Here is a 27383-nt window from a genome sequence, read left to right on the forward strand (position 1 = left end):
GCTACAGATGAACAAGAAATGGCAAGTATCCTGAATGCCTTAGTAAGACACTTGTGCTCCAAAGAGTGGAAGTAGTTGCCTGTTGATATTGATGATCAAAGACAGTGATATCAGTCTTAACAATGACATCAGTGACAGGGTCAGCTCTAGTTATCAACACTTTAAGCCCAGTGTGAGAGTTCCATGGGCTGTAGGGCCATCCGCATCTGTGACTGTTCAGGGATCTGCTACAACTATGAAGGTTTTAGGGCTCCAATAGTCTGGGGCATGCTGGATACACCCTCCATAGGAAAGGACAAGTTCCTGCACATGTACCTCCACCCAACCCATGTCAGAAGGGTTAAAGGTGCTTTGTGGAGCCTCTGGCAGGACCTAATAAGAGAATTCCATGCAGACTCCTAGAGTTCTGAGCAAGCCCATGCCTTCTACAACAATAGAAAAACATCTCCTGACCTGTTCCTACATCTCAGGAGAGAGAGAGTGTCTGAATGTGGGAGATAATTCGACCAGGGAGCCAGAACTCCTCATCATGACCTGAGTTCTATCACACCCACTAACATAAGGTCAAGTGGAGAGAGCAGATACATCACAAATGGAAGTGGTAAGTCCTGGATTAGAGGAGGACAGGTGTCCAGACTGTCATGGCACCTACCACTCCTCACTGACACCTGTCACACAGCTCTCACCTGTGGACTCACAGGAAGCTCCCTATGACTAGTCAACAAAGAAGGAATAGACTCCACACACTCCAGCTTTGTTCTGCTCCCAATTCCCACCCCACATCTGCCCTCCCCTGCCTGTCCCCAGGCTCCCATTCAGCCTTACTCACTGACACAAAAATCCCCTGGGGACATGCCTCACTTGTTGACTCAGCTAAAGGAGGGCTCAGGGTACAAGGGTGAGATCTGGCTTTTCTACAGTGCTCCCAGGCTTTGAGAGCAACTTGAACATGTCTTAACTGGTCAGAACCAGAGACTGGAAAACTCTGGTCCTCAATTTGGTCCTCACTGCCATCCTGGCCCTGCCTTCCCCACCTTCTACCAGGCTCCATCCCAGATCCCTTTTCTAGTCTGACTACTCTGTGTGCAAACTCCCTTCCTGACTTGATTCCCTAAATGCCTTCAGCTCAAGATTTTTGTGTTCATGGTGTCCTCTGTTGTCTAATCCTTTATCGCTCTCCAGATTCCTAGCCCTCACTGGATGCTCATCTCCCTCTACCTCTTATCCCCTATCTCTTGTCCCCTTCTGCCTGAATATCTGGAGCTCTGTCTTGTTCTCAGTGTCAGGGCACTAATACGAGTCTTCAAGAATCTTATTCTTTTCTCCAAAGCTTTATCTCACTGTCATGCCCAACCAAGTCTAGAAGGATGGCAGCCCAACTTCATCACATCACCTCCAGTTGCTCCTCCCTCAACATGTAGGTATGCTCTCCACTCAGAATCCTTACCTCATCCTGGAACACCCCAAAAAATAGCCATTCTGCATGGCCCCACTAGATCCTAAATTACACCTAACACCCCGAAACCCACCCAGGCTTTAATATTCCTATTCCAGATTCTGCACACACCCCACCTATCCACGCCACCCCTCAATGCATACCTCTGCTAATCCACACTCCACATTGTCACTGGGTCTCTAAGTGTTCAGCCGTATACCCCAGAGACCAAAGGACCAGGAAGTGCACAGAACCAGAGGACAGATTCTATTTACCATTTCCCAGGTTCTGTTTGTGCACTCTCCTTAGAATAGGTGCATGGATTTTGTAAAAACAATGACTAAGGAAAAAAAATGAAGACACAGATGTCTGGCCTGAGTCTGAGGCTGGCGAGGGCCCTGGACAGGATGGTCCTGTGTGGGCATGGGGGTGGCTGACATGACAGGGACCTGCTTGTCCACTGGAGTTGTTGGGTTTTATGACAAAATATCTTTAAACACCTGTGTGATCTTGTTCCATAAAGGTGAGGTGACAATGTATGTGGAATGAGCACACTATTGGTGTCAGGGCCACTGTGGTGGGGCACCTTCCAGGTCTTTCTCAAGTTGTTGGACTTTAGCTCACAGTACATCTCAGATCCTGGGGACAATGGCTGTGTAGGAGGCAACCTGGGACCCCAGAAGGTTCTGGGCAGTGAGGTCATCTCCTACCGTGGAGCCCAAGTCGGAAGGGAGGGAGGAAAATTGGAAATGTTCATTTGGAGGATTGTAGCCAGATAAGGAAAGAAATTGGAGGATTTGAAAATATGGTGAGGATTGACACTGTGTACAAGACAACACGATAATTTACAGGCAGGGAATGTCAAAGTAAAAATTGCAGTAGACAAAATTAAAGAGGCAGAAAGACTTTATTCAAGACCAGCACAATAGAGGAGAGACTGAACTTAACCCCTGAAACAGAAGGCTGGAGAGATTTTAAAAGCAGGTTGAGGCAAATGAGGGCCACTTGTGTTTACTAATCAGTCTTACCCAAAGGAAAGTAAAACTTCTCATGAAATTCTGACAGGAGGTAGTGTTATACCCTGGTTGTAAAGGGATCCACCCAAGTTAGGCTCCTGCCCTCCCTCAGAGACTGGGAGGCAGGGGCAGGATCTCCCAGGAGGATTACGTTTCAAAGGGATGGGCCCAGGCCCTTGAGAAAGACATCCCCTGGGTCCTAAAACTGGGAAGAAAATTTGAAGGAGACTTATATACATTTCAAAATTGCAGAGAAAGAATCTGCAATGCCAGATTGCAATTACATTTCTAAAGGAAATGCTCTGAGAAAATGGAGGCCAGGGGCCTAAAGTGAGGAAGAACTGTCTGAAGTTGAGTGAGTCTGAGGGGAATATCAGGCCTCTAGGTCAACTGCCTTCTGCACAGGAGGAGGGAAACACAACTCCATCTCTATCAGCTAAAACCCAGTCTGCGTCTCCACCAGTTCCCTGCAGTTTGTACAGAGATGCAAAACAGCAGAGAAACAGTGAAGAGGGCCACAATCTGATCATCACAACATTCTGCTTGCTGGACTTTTCCATGGAAACACAACATTTCTCCAACGGTCACTTTCCTTTTGAACAAAGATCATCTCCAAGGAAGAGTGTTCTTGATGCTGGAACAAGGCTGCTCTCACTCCATTTGGCCTGATTATTTGCACAGGTGCTGTGGGATTGCACACTCACCACACAGTTTCCTCTGATGCAGGTTTTCCTAAGGAACCTCAGATGGGACTTTTAACAGCTTCTTGACACTAAGAAGCCTGGACATCAGGACTCACCTGCAGTCTCTACAGCTTTGAGTGACGTCTTTTCTTCTCCAGATCCCCAAAATACCCATCAAGTCAACCTTAGCTCCTTAAAGTGTGGGTCATATCGGATCCCATGGGCATCGTTTTCCACTAGGACATTTGACTCAGAGCTGAGGGTCTACCAGCAAGTTTTCTATTGATATTCTAGTAACAAGGAGGACAGGGTTGTACTGATCCCACACAATAAGTCTATTGCCATGAAAATAAGGATACTCAGAAAGACTTCAGGAATTCTTTGAGAGGAATCAGATGGGGAGAAAGAGATCAGTGTTGAAATCCACATGGATGTCCTCCTGTCTATTCCCATTGTCTGTGTCATAGTCCTGGTGCCATCCATGCCTCCCCCTGGAGGAGGGATAGAGCTGTGATTCCTGAGAGGTTATCATGTGCTCCCACCCCTCATTGCAAAGCCACTGCCTGTCCTTCCACTGTGGAGATGGTGCCAGTGAGACCCACAAGTGCTGCGATCTGGAGTGGAATGTGACCTTAAGAATGTGACAATAATGACAAAGTCAGTTCACATTGTTTTGCGTTTATTGACTCAATGCAAGTCTTCTATGGCATTTCCACCTTCACCATTGATGATTACAACTCTACTTAAAAAGTGTTTCAGAACTATCATTTTACAGATAAGAAAAAGAAATCTATTCAGAGTTTAATAAGATAGATGAGGGTAAGAGAGCCAGAGGGCCAGGCTCATATCTCACATCCAACCTGAGAAGGTCACTTTTGCTGGAACTGACCGGGTTGGAGACCTCACACTGATAACCCCCAGCATCCTCCCTCCTGACACATTCTATGGTGAGGGTGCTGTTGTCCTGGGATAGCGTCATTCTCTCTGTGAGCTGCAGACTCTGGTCATTGAAGAAACACTGGATGGAGATCCCAGAGTCATTTGTGAGGCAGATCAGATCCATGGGGTCCTTATGTTCTGTGACTGGGGTCCTTATGTCCTATGCTGACTCGGATGAAGGGCTTTAACACTGGCTCTGTGGAGAAACAGAGGCGGTGACAGACTGAGAGCGGGCCTGGGCCTGGCGCCACACTCCTTCCTCAGAGATCTCAGTCACTCTGTAAAGGTGATGCAGATGATGGCCCTGGCCCCTGTAGAAGGATGAGTGTCTTTGCTCAGGGAACGATCTGTTAGGGAAGGGCTGCACCTCCCCATATGACCCCTATATCACCCCTGGTTGACCCCTGATCAGTCTCCCTGGACATCTCTGCATTAGAAGCACCAGGAACCTCTTCTCATCCCACATATCCTACACCCTCATCACTAGGGGGAATTTTCTCTCATCAACTTTCATTGATTCTTTCCTAGAACTTTCTTTGACTTCAGAAAAGATCAGGCCACATTCTCTATATACACTTCCGTGTGTGTTGGGGAAGGCAGGCTTGCCAGCCCTGTCCATCTCTGGGGCCAAGGGAATGTTACATAAAGTGGGAAGGCATTTACTTCCTGTTAAACAATTTATTAGTGAATGAGGATTATCCCTCCCAGTCTTCACAGCTTAGGACCTGAAGAGCTTCTAATCTAAAGGATTTCTTACTCTGACGAGGACTTTTTCTTCCTGGCCTGGGGATTGAATATTACAGCAAAGGAAATCTCTAGAGAGAAGTGGTTACAGTCTTAACAAAAGATAGGCACTATTAGGAATAGAAGGAAACTACTTAATATAACAAAGGCCATAAAGGAAAAGCCTAACGTCATACTTAACAGTGAAACACAGAAAACTTTCCTCGAAGATCATGAACAAGACAAGGACGCTGCTTTCACCACTTCCATTCAATATAGTACAGGAGTCCTAGCCACAACAATGGGGCAAGAGGAAGAAATAAAAGGCATCTAAATTGGAAAGGAAGAAGAAAAATGATCTCTTTTATCAGAAAACATAATCTTCTATGTAGAAAACCCTAAAGATTCCACACACACATACACACAAACACAAAGTGTTAGAACCAACAAACAAATTTACGAAAGTTGCAGGAAACAAAATCAATACTCAAAGTCAGTTACACTTATATACAATAATGATGAACAATCTAAAAAAGAAAGTAAGAAAACAATTCTATTTTCAATAGCATGAAAGAGTATAAAATACTTAGGAATAAACTTAACCAAGGAGTGTAAAGACGTGTACACTGAAAACTCCCAAATGTCTTGAAGGAATCTAAAGAAGACATGATAATGGGAAGACATCCATGTTCATGGATGGGAAGAATGAATATGGTTAAGATGCCAATATACCCCAAACCATATGATATTTCATATAATCCTTATCAAAATCCCAATGAACTTTTTGCAGAAATTGACAAACCCAACCTAAAATTCAAGGGACCCTGAATAATTAAAACAATCTTTAAAAAGGAGAACAAAATTGGAGGACACACTCTTTCTGATTTCAAAACTTACCATAGAGCTAAAGAATCAAAAACAATGTGGCACTGACACAAACACAGACAGTATAGACCATGGGATACAATAGAGATCCAGAAATAAATCCTCGATCATGTGATCAGACGATTTTGACAAGGGAGCCAAGACGATTCAGTGGAGAAAGGACAGTCTTTTCAACAAACAGTACTGGAAAACTGGATATCAGAATGAGGTTGGACACTCCCTTCCACCATACACAAAAATTATCTCAAAATGGATCAAATTCTAAAGTAAAACCTAAAACTATAAAACTCTTAGAAGAAAATATGGGGTAAATGTTCATGACATTGGATTCGGCAGTGATTTCTTGAATGTGACATTAAGAACAGAGGCAAAAAAGGCAAAAAATAGATAAATTGGACTTCATCAAAATGAAAACCTTTATTACATTAAAGCACACAATCAACAGCGTGAAAGATGACCTATGAATGGGAGAAACTAAATTTCAAATTATATATCAATAGGGGTTAATATCCAGAATATACCAAGAACTGCTAAACTCAACCAGAGCAGCAAAACTAAATAACTTGATTGAAAAATGGGCAAATCAGAATTGGCATCTCTCACCACTCAGCCAACCTGAGTCCTTGAAAGAATAAGGCAGGTTTGTATACCTCAAGACAAAGGCATGAGGATCAGAGCGCTCAGAGAAAGTAAGGCCGCCGGCTCTATGTCTGAGAGAAAGCATGGACTTTCTCAAGTGTCAATATGTTAGCAGGGTTTGGTCTTGAAAAGACAAAAGAGAAGAATCAGAGAGCCTTCCCAACCCCGCCCTCCACGCCTTTGCTGGTTCTTCACTGACCAGCTGACTGTCTGGCCAACCAGGGCTGATTCCTTCCCACTGCACACACTTCCATCACCCAGGGAGGTGAGTTTTCTCTGAGGCACCATTTTCAAGGTTCTCCTAGAGATGGGTAACGGTGGGTCTGTGGTTTGAGCATAAATAACGCATGAGGACCAGGAGCAAGGGAGGCAGTCAGATGAGTACTCAGGGCTCAGGGCAAAGATGTGGATCAGATCTTCCTGGGTGACTGTGACTGACATGAGCCAGTGACCCAATAAATGATAGAGTCCAAAGAATGATCCAGAAAAGAGTGAGGGGACAGGCAGGAGCTTCCTGGCTTTGGCAGCAGAACCTGACCTCTGCCCTTGGTCTTTAAGGTCTCTTTTATCTCTGAACTTGTTGCAAATCTGGCCCTCATGGATCATCTGTGTTTGGTGGTTATGAGATAGAAATTTGAGAAGTTAAAATTCTTCCATATGTGAAAATTACGGTTAATACCCCAGGGTCTCCGACCAACTGTGGGAAGGAGTATTTCTCTAGAGAGCAGTGAAACATCTGAGACATGGGCTTCAGCCCCCGGAGGGTCAGAGAACCTGTCCTTGTGGAGAAAATTCCAAGGACTCTGCATCCAGGTTCCAGTCTTTGAAGAGAATTTGGATCATTAATAAATAAATTCATTCATTCATTCTTTCCTGCTTCATCAAAAGCAATTGAGAGTTTGTTACAAATGGGCCCTGTACTGGCTGCAGGGGTAAAGTAGAGAGTGAGATGGCAAAGTCTTTCCTTTATATTCCATTCCAGTAAGAGTGACCCTAACACATCAGGAAACAAGTGATATCAAGTCCAGTGCAGGGAGGTGTGGACTGGCCACCTGAGGGGGTGGCCTGGACATATGTGCACTGACTCTGATTGTTGATGCCGGTAATTTGGTTCTTGAGTAAACACGGATGAATTCTCCATTTGCTCTCACTCCCCAGATCAGAATGTCTCCCTCTGTGCTGGGGATGCTTAAGAAGAAAGGATCTGAAGTGACAGTTGTCTTGGGGTCCACATACCTAATTAATGTACCCGGGTGGAGGGGAGGATGGGGCTGTGGGTGCAGACAGACCTCCTGTGACTGATCAGCCACTCATGGTGTGTGTGACTCCCATCTAGAGGTAGTATCTCCCTGTGTCTCAGTTTCCACTCAATAAAGTAGGATAAATATTTGGTTGCCAGGTTGTCAGTTGGTTAACCTTAAAATATTTATAGTACCTGACCTAAATCTTGGTAGGGAAGAGCTGCCCAAATAAGTGGCATCTGTTATTGTTTCATTCAAGAGAGACAATGCCCGTGAGCCTGACCCCTGGTGTATGAGGGGCTTCCAGCAGCATAATCTCTCCTCTGTGCCTCCCCTGGGGACACTGACCTTCCTCTGGAGTCTCCTGAGGGCCCAGGGCAGTCGGCTAATGGCCTGGGGACCTTGTCCACCTGTGCTCTTCACGCTGAGACTCAGGTAAAGGATCAGCCTCTGCCCTTGACCAGATGTGGCTCTTAGGGCTGAGCCGTGGCTGGTGGCTGGCTCAGGAGCCTTGAGACTCAAGCAGTCAAGAAATCATTGCTCCCAGTCAGCCGTGCCCAGGAGGCCAAAACTCAACCCTGCGCAGGCTCACCAGGGTCACTGGTGTCAGGAGCCCTGGGACAGGTGTCCAGGCAGGGACTTCTCAGGGCTTAGGTTCTCTGTGAGGATCCCAGGGAGCCCCCAGGCCAGGCTCTGACCAAGCCCTGCAGGATCTACCTCAAGGCCATCATCATGAGGAGGGTCCCAGGGGGGCTGGACTGAGACTCATCTCCCTTTGCTGAGTTATTCTCAACAGATTGGGCCTTCTCTCTGCAGGGAAAGTTTAGAGGGTCTGGATTCCAATCTTTTGAAGTTTTTCTCTACTGTTTGTGTCCTGCACTAAGTGTTCCCAAATCTCAACATGCGTTGTAATACAGAGGGAGATGTAGGCACAGTCCAGGCCCGTCAGTCCTGCATGTGTGAAGTAGAATTCACCCCACCCACCACCCAGGGGTCAGAGAGGAATCATTCACAGTCTAAATGGAGCAGTCCAGTTCCTACATCAATTAGGTAATCTTTTTTTATGACTTGTATGGTGTAGTATCCTGTGTCCTTCTGGGTGGTGTCCTGGAGCAGCAGGGATCCATCATCATAGATTCTCTCTCGACCGCTGTACAGCGGCCCTGGGATAATTTCTGATGTGTCTATTATATATGATATAATCTGACGTTTGGGATCTACTCTGTCCGCTTTGTACCAGATATAGGCTGCAAGATTCTCAGGCAGATGGGAGACATGGAGAAGAACCTTATCCCCTGCAGCAGCATCAGGAGGGAACGATTCAACAATGACTCTGGCACTGGTGGGCGGGTTCCAGAAGGTTAATAGTGAGACTAGGAGGGAAGAGAGAGAGATCAGTCAATATTTGGACATATGTATTGGGATGGAAAGATGAGGCCTTGGGTCCTGAGTGGGTCTCTTCATGTCTTAGACTTGGAGTTTGTGTGTGTGTTTGTGTGTGTGTGTAAGTGTGTCTACTGGTCAAGGTCAGCAGCATGAACACCATTACTGCAGCCCCTCTGATCTTGTTATTTCCTCTGTTCCCAATACTCTTCCCCAGGTGTCTGCCTGGCTCACTCCCTCCCTGACCTCAGCATCCTGCTCACTCTCAGGGGCATCTTTGAGAGATTCCTTCCCTACCACCTGCTCTAAACATCCTCTGTCTTCATTTTCTGACCTTTCCCTGCTCGTTCCCTTCATGACAATGTCAGTCCCTGACCTCACATTCTAGATCTCTTTGCTTATCTCTCCTCATCCCCAGAGAATGTGAGCTCCTGAGGACAGGGACCATTCTGATCTTGTTGTTCCCCCAGTGCCTGGAACAGGCTCCAAACACCTGTGGATGAATGAACCAGTGTTCCCAGGGCCCTCCATATCCTGGTGTTTATTTGCCAATTTCTAAGAGTGGTGGGTAAGGACAATGTTTAGTGTCCCTAGTTAAGTTTTTTCTGCTGTCATCCTCTAATAAATTATTAGTATTATCATCAAATTTCAAATATTATGGGTCAGTGATATCTAACCAGGAAAGGTATAGCAATTGAAGTTTTTATGCCCCTCACCACTTCCAGATCATGAGATTTTCCTGTTGCTGAATGCCCTCCACCCATCCTACTCTGCTCCCATGTCCTCTCCCATCATGTCCAAATAGAAGACCTCTGTCCCCTCTCAAAACCCCGTCCTCCCCAGGAGACCCCAGAAGGTTCTTCCATCTCCTGCCCACCCTCAGGAAATTGTCCCCTCTCACCTGCCAGCAGGAGCCCATGTAGGATGTGCCCTCTGTGGGCGGTGGCTGAAGGGGTCTCCATGGCGTCTGCTGCCTGCTCTGACCTTCCCTCTGTGAGATGAGCTTCTGCCCCAGAAAGGCTCACAAGCACTGCTGCCCTTCCTTGCTATGTGCTGAGCCTCCTCCTGGGCAGGAGAGCTTCCATCATCATTTGGGCTGGGGGCGGGGTCACTGCCCAGGTCCCTCCTCCTTCCTCCCCTATTCCAGCCTCCCTTGTCCCCTTCTTTCTCTTTCCATTCTATGTATATTTTGTTCCTTGGGAATTACAGAGTCCTCTGCCTTCTTCAGCAGTGATTCCCCACCACATACACATGCATATGTGCATGCACACACACGCGCCCTTTTTTGGACAAGCACAAGCCTGGGGCATCATGTCTTGAGCAGTCCCTATAGCTCAGGGTGGGGGTACACGTCATCCTCCCTCTCTCTCATCCCCGTCTGGCTTTTCCCTTCAAAGGATGAGCCCCAGAGCTACACCAGGACCTCTTGTCACAGGGGTGTGTCAGGGAGGAAGAGAATTCCTCTAGCCACTCTAGGTCCTTCTGGCTGGGCTATGAATTAAATTGACATGAGACAGAAGAACAGGGGAAAATCAAACAAAGCTTTATAACATGTATACGTGGGAGGAATTCAGGAAAATTAGGTAACTCGATCATGTGGCCAAGGCTGTTAGTTTAAATATCTTCAGCTAAAGACAAGGAGGATGTTGTTTGGGGTTTTAGACGAGAGGAAGACAATTTACAGGGAGATGGAAATGCAAATGTTTGTTAAACAAGTTTTTCTGGGCCAAAAATGGGCTTGTTGGTGCCTTTTTATCACACCTATTTTATACTATACTATAGCTATCTTACGATATTAGATCCTTCCTGGAACAGCCATTCTATGTTAAATTTTTTTAGGCAGTTTGGGAGAAGATCAAATGTTCTTCCTGAGTCTTCTGAGAACAGATTCTTACTGAACTTATGCAAATAACTATATTGCCATGAAAATAACAATACTTACTCATTAAAGTTTCCAAATTCTGGAGGGATCAGGTAGGGAGAAAAAGATAAATGTTTCAATTCTGTTTACAAAAGTATAATTTACCAAATTGCTATAAGTCATGGTTAGCTTAAGAGAAGAGATAAAGGTTTCCTTAAATCTGAAAAAAAATCCATAAAAAATCAGCAATATTTCAAATGAAAAGTGATAAGATTTATAATCATCTTCATCAGTTCATTCAGTCCCATATACTCAATTTTTGATCTTGATCTTCTGTTAGCAGTTTCATGAAGTCATCAGTTTCTCCATTAGAGTTGTGTAATTTCTTACTCAGTTCAGTGTACAATCTGAAAGTTTATCAGAACCCTGCATTCCAGAGTAAATGTCAGAGTCCTTTCCATGAATCTCTCTGAAGATGAAACATTTGCAAAAGCATCAGAGTAAAACAATAACTGTCTGTAAATGACAAAAGACTTAAAATTGACAAAGAAATTTGGTTATTTCTGTGACATACAACACTTTAAGATAATAACTAGAATTATGACAGACAACCAGGACAGATTAGAATTTTTGGAATCTTATATAATTTTTAAAGCACTTACATCAATAACATTTACCCACACAATATCATAGGTCCCTATGAAACAATGTTTAGTTATCCCTTTAACCATGGTGACAATTAAAGAATTTTAGGTGAATGCAGAGAAATAAATAGCTGTAAGAAAAACCTTAGTAGCTGTGATTAAAGACTTGATAAAAATAATATAGGAAATTTATTTTGATAAAATGCCAAATCCTTACCCCTCTGGTACACTACTCAAAGCAAAAAACTTTTCATAATCTCTTTACCAAGAGAAGACTAAAAGCTTGAGAAAATCATCCTTTTAAAAGAGAGAGGAAAAAATAAATTCTAATTTTGCATTAGCTTACTTTTGATATTAAAACTTATTTATTTAATTAAATTCATTTTAATTTTGGCCAACTTGATCATGGCAAAACTCTCAAAAAAATTTTTTTCACAAATATTTTTGCATGTAGAATTTGTCTCATGCCTTCTTTATTCCCTTCTAGTACTTTTGGACAAATTTATCTTTCTTAACAAAACAAAAACATTTTTATTCTTTATACTTTCTTTACTGAAAACATACATCTTACTTTCCCTGAATACAAATACGTTTTCCTTATTAATTTCTAGTAGCTTTAATCACATATTACAATTTTTAATCCTTAGAAACTTTAATTTTTATGTAAAAACTAAGAAGTAAGCAATTATAAAGTGTCTTTTACATTATCATTCTGTAGCTTGACAAATTTACAAACACTTTTTATAAGTTTTAGAAACATGTTACTTTATAGTAAAATCTTTGAATAAAACACAAGACATGTTTACCAATAGACCCAAACACCCTTTAGTTTCTCTGTAATAAGATAAATGTAGGTAAACTCATATTTAGAAATTAATGTCTCCTATTTTATCTTGTTTAGAAATAATGTAAATATTCAATGAATTTTCCATTATTTAATTGAGCAAAATTTCAAAGTTTCAAGTTACTAAAGAGATTTTGGAAGTTATTAAATACATGTCATAAATATAATTGTTATTCAAAGTTTAAACTCTTATCCTGTTCACATCTAAATTGTTTGTTCCCAACAATTATGTTTAGATTACCCAAGAAAAGTTCATGAGACATTGGACAAGATCAGCTATCATTTTAAGTTATTATGCTGACAAATTTGTAACAGGGATAACAAGTTATTCCCTTTTACGGCCTCTGATTCCTCCTTTATGCCCTTTACAATAGACCACAGCTACTTCCTGAGGGCCCTGTGCCACTTCTAGCAGTTTAAGGATCTCTGGCCCATGTTTAATTTCTTTACTGCTGCTGTTAAGAAGTCCTCTTTCTTTCCAAATGACTCCATGAGCATGAATTAGAGAGAAAGCATATTTAGAGTCCATGCATATTGTTATTATTATTATTTTCCCCCTAAGTTTCAAAGCTATGGTTAACACAATTATTTCTGCTTTTTGAGCTGAGGTGCCTGACGTCAGCCCCACGGCTTCTATGTTTGTATGCAGGGACGCTACCACATGACCTGCTCTTCTTTGTCCATTCTTCCTGAAGCTGTTTCCGTCTACAAACCACACTTCCTCTGAATTAGGCAATGGCTCACTCTGGAGATCTCTGTGGCTAGAGTAAACCTGGTCAATCACTTCTGGGCAAGCATGGTTAAATAGGCCCACTGGAATCAGGGAGAAGATTAGCTTGGTTTAAGGGATGACAGGGTTTTAAAGAAATCTGAGAGGAATCTAGCAGTATAGCTTAATATTGTAGTATTCTATTTTGGGATAACCATAGATATCCTTTAGTCTCTAGTAGACTAGAGACTTGATGGGGGGTCCACCATTGTAGGTTGGCCCATGGTCAGTTTTTCTGCTTTCTTGATTAAGAGGCAGGTGGCAGCTACAGCTATTAAGCTTGGGAGCCATCCTTTTACCACAGTGTCTATCTGATTTGAGAAATAGGCTACCACTCTTTTAGAGGTCCCAACAATTGGGTTAGTACTCCTAACACTGTCTTTCATGAACATATAGGTCAAATGTTTTGTTCAGGTCTGGTAAGCCCAGTGCAAGCTCTTCCATTAGCAAGTTTTTAATCTTATTGAAAGCTTGGTAACATAGCTTATCCCATTCAAAGAGGGTCACTTCTGGCCCCTGTAGTTTATCATAGAAAGGCTTAGCAATTAATCCAAAGTTAGGGATCCAAATGCAGCAAAAGTCAGCCATCTCCAATAATCCTCATAGCTGCCAATGAGTTTTTGGCAAAGCAAGTAGACATATTACCATTTTCCTCTCTTGAGGAAGCCTGCATTGTTCCCTTGAAACGATGAACCACAAATAGTTTACAGTTTCTCTGGATTATTTGGGCATTCCTTTTAGACACTTTATATCCCTTACTGGCTAGGAAGTTTAACATACTTAACTCAATTCTGACACTATCTACCTGAGGATAGAATCAGATTCCACAGGTTAAGGGCTCAGTCCCACAGGATTACCCTTAACTTTCTATTTTAGATGTCGATTGCAAGTCCAGGTTATCACCTCTGCTTCTGACCAACCAGCTACAGATCAGAGGTTCCCACAACCCCCTCGTTGGGTTTGACTAATTTGATAGAGTGGCTCAACGAACTCAGGAAAACATTTTACTTAGCCAGATGGAAGAGATGCATAAAGCAAAATATGGGGGGAAAGGACATGGAGCTCCCAGACCCTCTCTGGGCATACCACTCCCCTAGGAATCTCCACATGTTCACCAACCTGGAAGCTCTCTGAACCCCATCATTTTGGGTTTTAATGGAGACTTCATTACATAGGCACAGTTGATTAGATCATTGGCTATTGGCAACTGAACCCAATCTTCGGCCCTTCTCCCCACCCTGCAGGTGTGGGGAGGAGGTTGGGGATGAAATCTCCAACCCCCAAATCACACAGTTGGTTTCCCTGTTAACCAGTCCCCATCCTTAGGGGATTTCCAAAAGTCATCTTAATAACATAAATTCAGGTGTGGTTGAAAAGGGCTTGTTAGGAATAACAAAAGACACCCATTTCACCTTTATTGCTCTGTAATTATTTCAGGAACTGAGGACTAAAGTAATTATAAAAAAATTTGCCTCTATGGCTCTCACATGGGAAATTACAAGAGTTTTAGGAGCTCTGCACCAGAAACAAAATGAAGATATTCACTATTATAAATCCAGTACTGTACAGCACTGGCAGCACCAAGGTCTTGAACAAATCTATATTCCCCTGTCCCCAGCCTTTTAATGGGTAACATGGGAGTGATCCATGGGACTCTCCATGGCCTGATCAATACCTGTTCTAAAAGCCTACTGATTACAGGTTAGATTCCTCTTTACGGATTCTGGCTTCAAGGGGTATTACCAGGGGCCAGTGATCTGCCTCAATTTTACCTTTACTGGCATGGCACCAGCTGCTCGCCCCACCTATCCTTGTGCCCCTAATTCTGAGTTAACTCAGCTTAAAACATTTAGGGGAATCTCTTCCTTCTCAGATGCTGGTGTATCCTGTAAAAGGGCCATAAGCTCAACTCCCTGGCTTTTGGGGACTTAGATCTCTATTTTATCTCGTTCCCAGCTTATTGAGGCACCTAACTTAGATAGCATGTCCCTCCCTAAAGGGGGAACAGGGCATTCTGGTACGTCCAGATCTTATTTCACAGGTTAAGGGACCCAGAGATCTTTTGGTTTCAACTTTTCCTGATACCTCTTTTATCACACTTTCCTTTAGAAAGGTTTCTCTTTGTGGGCATTCAACATGGAGAATGTGGCTCTAGTACGGAGCAAGATTTTTAACATGTTCTCTTCCTACTTCCAAGGTTTCCCAGGGCTCCTAGAGCCAACGGGATCCCCACAGCTCTGCCACATCTCATCTGTAGTCAAGGGAAGGTGCCATGGCTTGGTCCTGTTTAATCCCTTCCCTCTCTGGGGATAGTTGGCACAATCCTGCTGCTAATTCTCTTCCTGTTTGCAGCACACACTGATTAGCCCTCAACATTGTTTGTGCTTTATGGTCCCTTGGTGGGGGCCAGGGTCACTCACCCATGGCATCTTCTTTCTCTTCCTCAGGTTACCTTGAGCAGACTGGAGGGCCACAGCTAACAGGACGGCTTGCCTTTTCATTGTCTTCTCTTCTTTTTCATGATCATCAGAGCCATTGGGATTCCACGCAGGGTCAGTCTCTGGTACAGCCTGTTCGCTAGGCCTGCAAACCCTGGGTCATATTCATTATGTGCTTGTTCTCTAGCTTTTAACAGTACAGCCGACATTTCTTCAGCCATAAGGAGTGTAGCTAACAGGCTTTGGATATCTGTCCAGGTTGGCTTATGAGTGGCAGGTTTATGAATTCCTCTGGGTCAGCTCTCAATCCTTTAATGTGTGCCTTCCAATTATACAAATCAGAGGTAGAAAAGGGGATGGGCACATTAATAAGTCTCCCCTCACCATCAGGCACCTGTCTTAGGGGATATATCCCAGGTTTGTAACTGGTTCCTAATCTGGTTGTACTATCTGGAAGAGGAGAGTGAAGGACCATTGGTTACTGGAGAGTCTAATTTCCTGTGGAGGGATTGCTCAGGGGGCGCAGTAAAGGGTTTGGCCCTGTTACAGCCTCTGGAGGTCTCCCAGGGCTCACCAGCTGGTCCAATGATGGGGCCAAAGCTGGAGCATGTGAGAAAGTTGGACTCTGAGGTGGGCTTTCCTTAGTCCCACGTTTCCTGATTTGGAGGAGTAAGTCCTCCTCGTCAGAAAGATCTTGTAACATGAGAAGTATTTTTGAAGTCTTAGATTTAATCCTTAACCCTTCATTTAGACATAGTGCCATGAAGCACTAGACATAAGAGATTTCATCCCATTTCTTGGTTCTTTTGCAAAATAGATCCATGTGTACTATGGTATTGACATTTAGGGTCCCATTTTCTAGGCATTTCCCCCCCTCATCTTCCAGTAAATATTAGAACTAGGCTGTGTTACATACAAAGCTCATCTGCTCTCTGGTCAATGGGGAATACTCAAAAGACTTCCAATTCTGGAGGATGCCACCCAACAGGCTCTCCTTTGGGACGGAGATTACTTCCCCATATTTTAGAGTCTTTTCTTATGATTTGTTTCCAAACTCCCAGGAGCAACTTGATACAGTTAGTAGTGATGCAGATGCCAAACGTTTTTTGCAGAGGAGGTTTAGCACCCTATAGCCTGAAACAAGGATCAGGCCAAGTTTCCTCAGGCCAAGTTTAGCTCAGTCCAAACTAAATACTTAGAGGGAAATAAAACTTGTGGATGCTGGGTTTCACCCAGGGACCACTGATAGGGAGGGCAGAGAAAAAAAAGGAGACCTAGGAGTCTGGGAAAGCTAGACTGAGGAAAAACAGGATTAATGCCAAACATCCTCGACAATATTGTTAATGTTGACAAAAACAAACAAACAAACAAACAAACAAACAAAAAACAGACTCAACAACTCCAGAGGGGGTTTGACCACATCTAAGGGGACCTCTTCTACAATCACAGGCACAACACTAAGACAGGCTCAGTGACTTTAGGTGGGGGGACTCAAACCCCCACTTCATCACTCCAGAGGAGACTCAATCTCCAGAGGGAACTCAAACACCTGACTAGGGAACAGAGATTGGTCCCCTTCACCTGTACTGAGCATTCGTCCTTCTGGAGTGGCCTGGTTTGCAATCCTTCCAACCATAGGTGGCTCTCAACCCCCTGAGCCAGGTTACCTCTGGATGGGGACTCAAAGCCAGGCTCCAATAGGCAAACTTTATGAGACGACTTAAAGAAATAACTCATAGCTGTGCCATGGGGTTGGCGCCACTCACCTCCATTGAGAGATCCTTTGAGCAAAGTGCTTGGTGCGGCTGCTGGGTCTCACAATGGGGCAGCAACATCAAGTCAGGGGCACAAGCACCACAACGCAGTAAGCCCTTTCATGGTCACCAAATGTGTTACCAAAAACAAAGTGGGTTTACCTCATGGCAAGTTAAATAAGGCTCTCCACGAGAAGTAGTTGTCTTACAAAGTAAAGTATATTTGCAACAAATAGGAGACCATGCAGAATCATCTCCAAAGTCCTGGCTTTCCAAAAAAAGGGAAGAAGGGACCTTTTATTTCAGATGGGAAATGAGTATTCAAAAGGGAGAGGTGGGTATTTGCTTGCCCAGGCTCAGTTGGAAAACATGCTCCCACATACACTGTAGGTTATGGTAAGAAGGCCTAATCTCCTCTTGGAGAGATCTTAGCATTAAAAATAAGGCAAAGGTAAGTGAAATAAGCCAGACCAAGAAAGACAAACACCATATGATTTCACTCATATGCAGAATATAAACAAACACATGGAAAAAGAAAATAGTTCAGTGGTCACCAGGGGAAGGGGGTGGGGGGTAGGAATAGGGAGTGAAGGGGAGCACTTGTGTGGTGACAGACAAGAAATAATGTACAACTGAAATTTCATAATGATGTGAACTCTTATGAATCTCAATTAAAAAAAGAAAAATAAATAAAATGGAAAAAAATTAAGTATTATCAAAAAAATTCATATGTAAATACAAAATAATAAAGGTCTCCATGGCAAACAGAAGTTAAAAAAAATAAGGCAAAGATCATAGGCTTAGGTCTTGTGGTGAGGTATCTCTGGTTTAGGGTGGTTGGTGATTGCATCTCCTTAACATAACAAAAGAAAAAAAAAAAAGACAATTTGGAAAAAGAGTTAAATGCTTCCAAACCCACCCTTGAGTTCCTAGGGGCAAGTAGTTGGTGACAATTTAACTAGCAAACCCAGGCTACATGTCTGCATTATATCTAACGTTGGTAACTTTGAGGACATGTCCATTTTCATCAAACCAACCATCTTAAATAAGCTTTCATTTACTAAAGATTATTTCATATCACATTAACTTGAAAGACATTTGGGTTAGTTTCTATTACATTTAGAAATAATGTAAGCATTTACTTTAAGCCAATTTAAGCAGAGCTCTTAATTTTTGGCCATGCCATCTGGAGATAAAATATCACACATACATAACATACATATAGACATACATGCACAAGGACTTTGCAGCTATTGTTTTAAAACATTAGGACAATGTATTACACCTCTAAAAGTCTGCACAAATAATTTAACAAAGACCCTTTTTGTTTAAATGTACAATTTAACCTTAGACCAATTTACCTTTGTCTACCAAGCTCTTACAAAAAAAAGCTTTTATTATCTTTTTTTTTATTAGCATCTGATATTAGTCTCTAGTTTTTATCTCATACTCTGTGGGCTCCTATTCACCTTCCTTTTGTAAGTTCAATTACCTTTGTCTGAAGGGCACATTTATATGCTGTCTTACAATCATGCAGGAGGAACTTTCCCCAGTGAGTTGCACTGTTTATCCCCACAATACAATCTACCATAAAATCATGCAAAAAGAGATACAATCACTTCACATAAAGCACACAAATATATTAATTTTCTACAAAATTTCATCTGAATTTCATCAAGTCTTATAACTCTAATCAGTTTTCATTAGGACTTTATCAATAGGTCTTAGTCTTATAATTTTGGATAGGGGAAGCATTCCCTGTCAGACATTTTAAAATATACTCAGGCAAAGTTGATATAACCTCTTTATTGAAAATTACCTCAAACATTTCAAACTTTATAATTTTATACATATTTATACTTTTACGTTTTCTCACTTTAATTGTAGCCCTAGTCAGGGTCTTAAGGCTAGTCATTATTTTTTTATTTCCTTTTTTAATTTGGCCTTTTCACAGATACTAATAAAACAGTTGTGATGAGAGCTCTCACAATTTTTTTTCCAATTTAGAAGTTTTCCCAATTTAGAAGTTTTTCCAACTTAAACAATCCATTATCTGGCCACATTGATGAGTAGGATCTTAACAGTGATTCATACTAATAAGCTTAACCATGGATGCAAGAGGTGTCCCCAAAAGAGAGCCAGAAAGTTCACTCCCAAAAATAGTCTAAGAAAGCAAAGGCCATCATTGCACAACAAGCAAAAAAGGTTGAGATGACAAAGGCCCCTAATGAAAGCAATCAGGACCCCTTATGACAAACTCCTCCAAGAACTGACATAGCTGGACAAAGAGAAGGTGTTCCAGAACTGGCCACCAAGATGTGTGCTGGTACATGCATCCTCCAGATGGCAGAAACCAGAAAGGCCACAAAGCCAAGCTCTCAAGAACAAGACAAAAGGAAAACCTCATCTGATGCACATTAACAACTTTAGCTAAGCATTGGGTCTCTTGGAGCCAGAATAGTACCTAGGAGGGAGGTGCCATGGGGTTGGGGATTGTGTGTGCTTTACAGAGACCCTTGTCATTGTAGGGACATTGTCCTGAAATTGGTGGGGGGACCTGTGTCATCTATCCTGTTTCGTGACCCAACTTACCCTTTCATGGGAGACTCCATGAGGCAGTGAGTACACTAATGGCTCTTAAGTGCTTGACCCATGCCCACCAAATTTGCAGCCTTTTTGGCTTTCAAGATGCCTGTAGCAACAGCTTTCACCGCATGTGCATATTCCCAGATAATAGGCTTATAGATGCCCATGTCTTGCCCTATGCTTTTCAATTTTATGACAAATGACAAAAAAAATGATAGAGACAAGGAAAAGCAGTCACCATCTCTGGGAGGAAAAGGATCAATTAACCAATGAGTGCTCAAAGCAAATGCTAGAGTCACTGAGTCCAAGAAGCTAGCTTCCCCCAATTTTTGCTCCTGCTAATCTAAATTTAGAAAAAGAAAAAACTCACCACTCTCATTTCCATTGGACCCTGCAGGCAGAGATCCAGGAGACTGACATGGTAACAACTCTTACCTCCTGCTGGCTCTTATCAGGGGTCCAGGATCTCTCAGGTGCAGTAGTCCAGGAGTGAGCAGTGTCCAGCCAGTGAAGTTTTATCTCATCCAAGTTGCCAAACACTAGGGGAGGAAGAACATTTCCTCTACCCTCTCTAGGTCCTTCTGGCAGGTCTACGAATTAAATTGGCATGAGAAAATCAAATAGAGCTTTGCAACATGTGTTGATGCAAATAATCCATAACAAATCTATAAGTCAAAATTGGGGTGAGTTTATTATGAGCCAGATCTTAGGACCACATAGCCAGGGAGAGTCCTTTCACAAAGGAATGGAGCACTCCAAAGAAGTGGGGGTGTACAGAGTGGTTATATACCATCAAAGAGCATGTATCACATATGATTGGAATGTCCCTTTTACAATAGTCATGAGATTGCTTTGCTGGCACAGCATTTCACACAGAAATTGATGAACACAGCAGATAGCAGGTCTCTGCTCTCGAGCTGGGTGGTCACAGGGTGAGCACAGCAGACCAACAATCAATCCTTAGTTTAGGGAGAGATGCTTATCATTAAGGAAATGCCAATGCGGGGGAAGTTACATTCTTATCTTTAAAGGCATTGTTCTTGTCTTTGGGACATAGTAAATATTTAAAGTAGATATATAATGCATGCCCAAAAGCCATGTCAGGCCCTTTTGGAAAAACAAGTTCAGGCCAAATTAGTTTTACCCCAAATGTCTTCCTTGTATACTCCAATATATCCTATTGCTTGTCATTTATTTATCATTTTTCCCCTTTTGATCTATAATCTTTTGATAGAAAGCATTGGTGATCAAAATATTGTCCCTTGGTGCCAGGGTGGTTGCTGCCTGCCATGGATCCATCATGTCCCTTGGTGCTAGGCTTTTGTCTCATTTATTTGCCCAGTTGAGCACGTTGGAAGGAAATAATCAGATATAGTGGACAAGCATAGAGGTATATATACTAACAGAGGAAGGATTTCATAGGTTATATAATTTTCAATTAATTTTAGATTGTTACACAAACATTGTATATGTGCTTTTCTATGACTCCTTATGTTTACATTGTTCAGAAATATAGAACACGTACAGTAACAATGATAATAATTCAATATATTTGAAAAGATTAGTTTAAAATGAGTTCTTAGGCATAGTCCTTATCGAACTTATTGAACAGGGTTATAAGACATATAAGACAGGTTGATCAACTATCTCAAGTCTCTGAGCAGTCGTTACTCTAGCTTGCATGACAGTCTTATAACACTGAGTAAAGAAAACAGCAATTATTTTGAATATTATGACTAGTACAAGAATTTCAAGAAGTAATAGAAATAGAAATTGCAATCCAGATCAAAAAAGAGAACTGATACTGGAAGGGAGCCAACCAAACAAATCAAGACTATCTGTAGGATCACTTAAGGCACTCAGCTATTTTTTTTTCATGTGCTTTAGCAGAGATGACACATTGGAAGACTTATTATTTGTAAAAACGCAGCATTCAGTTTGAATGATATATATGTACCACCTTGGGAGGTGTTTAAAATATCTAAGGCCATTTTATTTTGAAGGACAGCCTTTTTCATTAAAGACATTTCAGTATTTAATAAAGCTATTCCTGCTTGACTACTGTTAAGGGCTTCTGTATGTGATATGACATCCCAAAGAAGGAACAAATATAGCTAAATGCCATACCAGTTAGTGGCCATACCACTGGAACCCTGAATGAGCCCAAGTGGCTTTAGAGAGACGGAGATTGGCAAAAGGTGTTAGTTCAATATGAATCCTTCCCTGCATCTAAGGGAAACTCAGGGTGCAGTGTTTTAGCCCTCCAGGCTAATAGAGAGACCTCAGTCTTTTTGAACATAGGAAGTTATTTTAATAAAACATAGATCTTCTGTCTTTTAGATAAGCTTAAAAATAAAGAAAAACCATTTATAACCTGTTTATCAAGAGCATACTAAGAGTTTAAGAAAATTATCCCTTTTAAGAGAAAGAGAAAACCAAACTCTAACTTTTTGTACCAGCCTACTTCTGATATTAAAATTTATTCACTTAAATTTATTTTCATCTTAGCCAACTTGACAATGCATAAAACTCTTTCCTCAGGGTTCCTCTTCAACAAACCTTCTATAAGTTTCTTTTTACATTCAGAATTTGTCCCATGCCTTTCTTTTTTCCTCCTAGGACTTTGGGACAAATTTATCTTTCTTTCTTTCTTTTATTTTTTGAGGAAGATTAGCCCTGAGCTAACATCAGCTGCCAATCCTCCTCTTTTTGCTGAGGAAGACTGGCCCTGAGTTAACATCCATGCCCATCTTCCTCTACTTTATATGTGGGACATCTACCACAGCACGGCTTGCCATGTCTGTACCTGGGATCCGAACCTGTGAACCCTGGGCCAGTGAAGTGGAACATGCACACTTGATCACTGTGCCACCAGGCCAGCCCCAAATTTATCTTTCTTAAGAAAATAAAAATATTTCCATTCTTTATACCTTCTTTCCTTGAATATAAATATATTTTCCTAAATTTTTAGTAGCTTTAATCACATATATTAGAATTTTTAACCCTTAGAAACCTTAATTTTTGGTGAAAACTAAGAAGTAAGCAATTATAAACTTTCTTTTACATAGCATTTTGTGGATTGGCAAATTTATAAATATCTTTTATAATTTCTAAAAACATGTTACTTTATAGTACAATCTTTTAATAAAATACAAGACATGTTTACTAATATACCTAAACACTTTTTAGTTTTTCTGTAACAAGAAGCCAAGAGTAGATAAACTTACATTTAATAATTAACATCTAATGTTTTATCTTATTTAGAGATGATCTAGACATTTAATGAATTTTTATAATTTAAATTAGCCTATAAAAACTTCAAAGTTTCAAGTTACCAAAGAGATTTTGGAAGCTATTTTAAGTGCAAACACATAACACATAATTATTGTTGAAAGTTCACCCCATACTCATCTTTTACACATCTATTTAGTTGTCCCCAATAATTGTTTAGATTGCCTACAAGACTTCATGAGACATTAGACAAAATTAGCCACCCTTTATGTTATTATTTTTGTTAACTAGTTTTGTAATAGAGATAACATCAGCTTATTTGACCAATAAATGTAGAATAAAGGTTGCACATCTGCATCACATCCAATGCTGATAACTCTGAGGATTGTCTATTTTAATCAAACCAGCAAACTTAAATAAGCTTTTATTTACCAAAGATTATTTCATATCACGTTATCTTGAAAGACATTTGGGTTAGTTGTATTTAGAAATAATTTTTTTCTAAGTGCTTACTTTAAACCAGTTGAATAGAGCTTTTTGGAAATTACACCATCTGGAGGTAAAATATCACTCATTTGTAACATACATATATAGACACACACACACAAACAACAGATGCAACAAAAATTTTATAGCCTATGTTTAAAAAAATTTTAGCAGTCTGCATCTGCAAAAGCTTCTTTTCCCATTTTTGTTCCTTTCTTTCAGTCTTAGGAGTCTGTGATGGGCTAGATTTTCCTCTTTTGTTAAGCAATTGAAAGTCTCAGCATAAAGCCAGCTGGAGTTTGGAGGGGAGGGTTCCCATTTGGGAACTGGCTGGGCTTTTAGAAACTCCATTTCCCGCTTTTCTTTTAGTTTCATTTTGCTATAAAGTCTGAATAATTTCTAAGGACAGTGTAGAGGTTCAGAAGTGTGCTGCTTGTGAGTGTTACTCCCTAAAGAAAGGTAATAAACACTCCCTTACATGCCTCAGTTTCTCCCGCCAGCAGCCTAAAACCACCATGGGGGCTCAGAGAGTGGGCGACCAACTCCCCGTATGTACTTCCCCAGATGAAACTTTAATTAATTAACATGAATGATAGTGGAGTTCCCTATGGGACTGCTACACATCATGAGGATTTGATCCTCCTACACTCCTGCTAAGGTTCTTAGTCACCTGAGAATGTCTTTTAGCTGAGAGGAGCAATGCCCTTTTTCTTCAGAGCTGAACATGTTCAGTCTCTCATTTCTCCATCAAACAGTTTTTTTCAGACTTTATAAACACAATTCTTTCCAATTTAAAGCCAAATTAAAAAGGTCAGCCTGCCCCGTTCACTCCAAAGTTCCCCCTAGGCTCTTCTGGCCTAGGAAATTCCCCCTAGGTTTCTCTTTCCTAGGAATTCCCCCTCCTAGGTTCCTCTATCTAGGGTCTGTACCAGTGCCCCCTTAAGACACCTAGTCTTAAGGTTTGAAACAGTGCATATAAACTCTGGACCATTCACTTAAAGTAAAGAGGTCAGGGTTCCAGGAGAACTCACCAGGGTCACCTGAAGAATGCAGTGATCCAGGGATGCTCAATGACCCCTATTGGTACCAAATGCTGGTTCAGTGTAGATTCCAGGTGGTCTCCAGTGGGTTTCTCTGAAATCCTGCCGTGACTATGACAAGAAATGTCGATGCAAATAATCCATAACCAATCTGTAAATAAAAATTGGGGTGAGTTTATTATGAGCCAGATCTTAGGACCATATATCCTGGGAGAGTCCTTTCACAAAGGAATGGAGCACTCCAAAGAAGTAGGGGTGTACAGAGTGGTTATATACCATCAAAGAGCATGTATCACATACGATTGGAATGTCCTTTTTACAATACTCATGAGATTACTTTGCTGGCACAGCATTTCACAAGCAATCGTTGGACACAGCAGGTAGCAGGTCTGTAGTGTTGACAAAAATAATCCATAACCACTCTATAAGTGAAAATTGGGGGGAGTTGATTATGAGCCAGATCTGAGGACTAGCTTAGCCTGGGGCTTTCCTTCCCAAGGAAGGAAGGGCACTAAAGTGGTGTGTACAGAGTGGTTATATACCCTCTTGTGAAACCAGCAAACAGCCATTGATGAAGCAGCTAGGAACTAAACTTTTTTCATTTTTGCAATTACTGATTATAGCTTTTAGCTATTTAACCCACCCTTTGTTAACTGTGTTGTTTAGGCAATATGCTATCTGATTCCTACTAGGTTCCTAGAGATAACATCTCCCTGGAGCCTGGGTCACCATGATAATGGGTATTTGAGCTGTTCTTCAGGAATTAGAACCCCTTTGTCCACTCCAGGCTGGTTGAGACCACCAACTCATCAACTGGGCATGTGCAGGTATCCGATAGGCGACCTTTTGACATCAAGAGGCTAAAAACTCCACCCTCAGATCATGCTCACACCACCATTTTGTGAGCATGCATCCCATGAAGAGACATGGAGTCTGACTACGCTTGTACAGATCATCAATTACCTCACCTCCAATCATCCATCTCCATATTTCAGACCACCTTGCCCCCATCCCATAAATATCCCTGAATCCCTATTTTCAGGGAAGTGGATTTGAGACTCATTCTTTCACTTTCTCACATGGCTGCCTTGTGATTAAAACCCTCTCTCTGCTGCAATCTTATTGTCTCGGTGTTTGGCTTTCAAGGTGGTGGGCAAAAATGAACCTGGTGTGTTAACACTTGGAGCAAAGAGCATACATCACATATGATAGGAAAGTCCTTTTTACAACAGTCACAAGATTGACTAGCTGGCACAACACAGCTGTTCACACATTAGGTAGTAGGTCTGTTGTCTCGAGCTGGGTGGCCACAGGGTGTGTGCAGCAATCAATTCCTAGTCTATGGAGAGATGCTTATTATTAAGGAAATGCCAAGGTGGAGGAAATTGCATCTTTATCTTAAGGCCATTTGTTCTTGTCTTTGGGACATAGCAAATGATTAAAGCAGATATACAATGCATGCTCAACGGCCACGTCAGCACCTTCTGGAAAAAGAAAACAAGGTTAGGCCGAATTAGGTTTACACCAAATGGCTTCCTCATATACTCCAATACGCTGTTGCTTGCCATTTGTCTGTCAGTGGTCTCGAGTGGGTGGTCACAGGGTGAGAACAGCAGGCCAGCAATCAATCCTTAGTTTAGGGAGAGACGCTTATCCTTAAGGAAATGCCAATGTGGGGGAAGTTACATTCTTATTTTTAAGGGCATTACTCTTATCTTTGGGACACAGTAAATACTTAAAGCAGATATACAATGCATGCTCAATGGCCATGTCAGCCCCATTTGACAAAACAAGCTCAGGCCAAATTAGTTTTACATCAAATGTCTTCCTCATGTACTCCAATATATCCTATTGCTTGTCATTTATTTATCACATGTATACATGGGAGAAACTCAGAAAAACTGGGTAACTTGCCAAAATGGCCAAGGCTGCCAGCTTAAAATACTATCTTCAGCTAAAGACAAAGGAGGATGTAGGGGCTAGGGGAAGTCAGTCATGGGAGATTACCAGAAAAGCACAGTGAACAAGAGTAAGGTTATTACGCAGATTTAAGTCTTCCCCTTCTCTATTGATAAGGGTTTCTAGGGACAGGTCATTCCCCTCTTCCTGGTACAGAGAGGGAGATATGTTTACAAATGGAGATTTCCCTTACAAATGTATATGTATCTTACAAAGGGCAACTTCTACTTGGTTTTCAGAGCTTTTCCCCTGTCTGCACTTTCTTAAAAGTAACCAGCCCCAAATAATCCTTATGCCAAAGATACACATTTTGGGGTGGCCAATTATGATCTCCCATAACTCTGGGGGTGAAAAAGGGACAAACTGAGTGATGACTGGTGAGGGGACCTACCCTCCATCTCCAGTGTCACCAGTCTGGCCTCTCCTTTCAGTGATAGAGATCCAGTACTGGTGTCTCAGGAGCTGCAGTTCCCAGGTGTGAAGGGGGTTTCCTGTGTGTCCTGGATGAGAGGACAGTGGTGGTGAGAGGTCAGGTGGCTGTGGGCTCCCTGGTTCTTGAGGGATGGTTTTAGGGACACCCTCCCTCTCCATGTCTGTTGACTGAGCTGTGGCTCTGAGCCTGTCTATGTGCTCCCTAACCATCCCCAGGGCCTCTGTCCTCTGCCTGGCTGACTTTCTTGTGGTCACCCCGCCTTCCCCATGGGTGGTGCCAGGCAGGGAGTGGGGAGCAACACAGGGACCCCTGAAGAGCAGGGTGGTCTGAGGCCCTTAGAAGAAGCAGGCAGGACAACGGAGGCACATAGGAGGGGCCCAGAAGTATCTATTGG

The 27383-nt window shown here is 42.1% G+C and overlaps 1 protein-coding gene across 1 annotated transcript in view; it reads right to left on the reverse strand.

Moving 5' to 3' along the window:
• Positions 1–3798: 3798 nt before the first annotated feature.
• The window catches only part of LOC100069954 (hormone-sensitive lipase-like), a 42068-nt gene continuing 18483 nt past the window's right edge, over positions 3799–27383 (reverse strand). Inside the window, 6 exon segments of the mRNA XM_070225593.1 lie at positions 3799–4269; positions 9846–10009; positions 10887–10905; positions 15483–15822; positions 20276–20430; positions 24589–24748. Coding sequence (XP_070081694.1) covers positions 24594–24748 — 155 coding nt within the window. The 3' untranslated portion in view covers positions 3799–4269; positions 9846–10009; positions 10887–10905; ... (1 more) ...; positions 20276–20430; positions 24589–24593.

Source organism: Equus caballus, chromosome 10 (genome assembly GCF_041296265.1).
Source record: "Equus caballus isolate H_3958 breed thoroughbred chromosome 10, TB-T2T, whole genome shotgun sequence".
Lineage (NCBI taxonomy): Eukaryota > Metazoa > Chordata > Mammalia > Perissodactyla > Equidae > Equus > Equus caballus.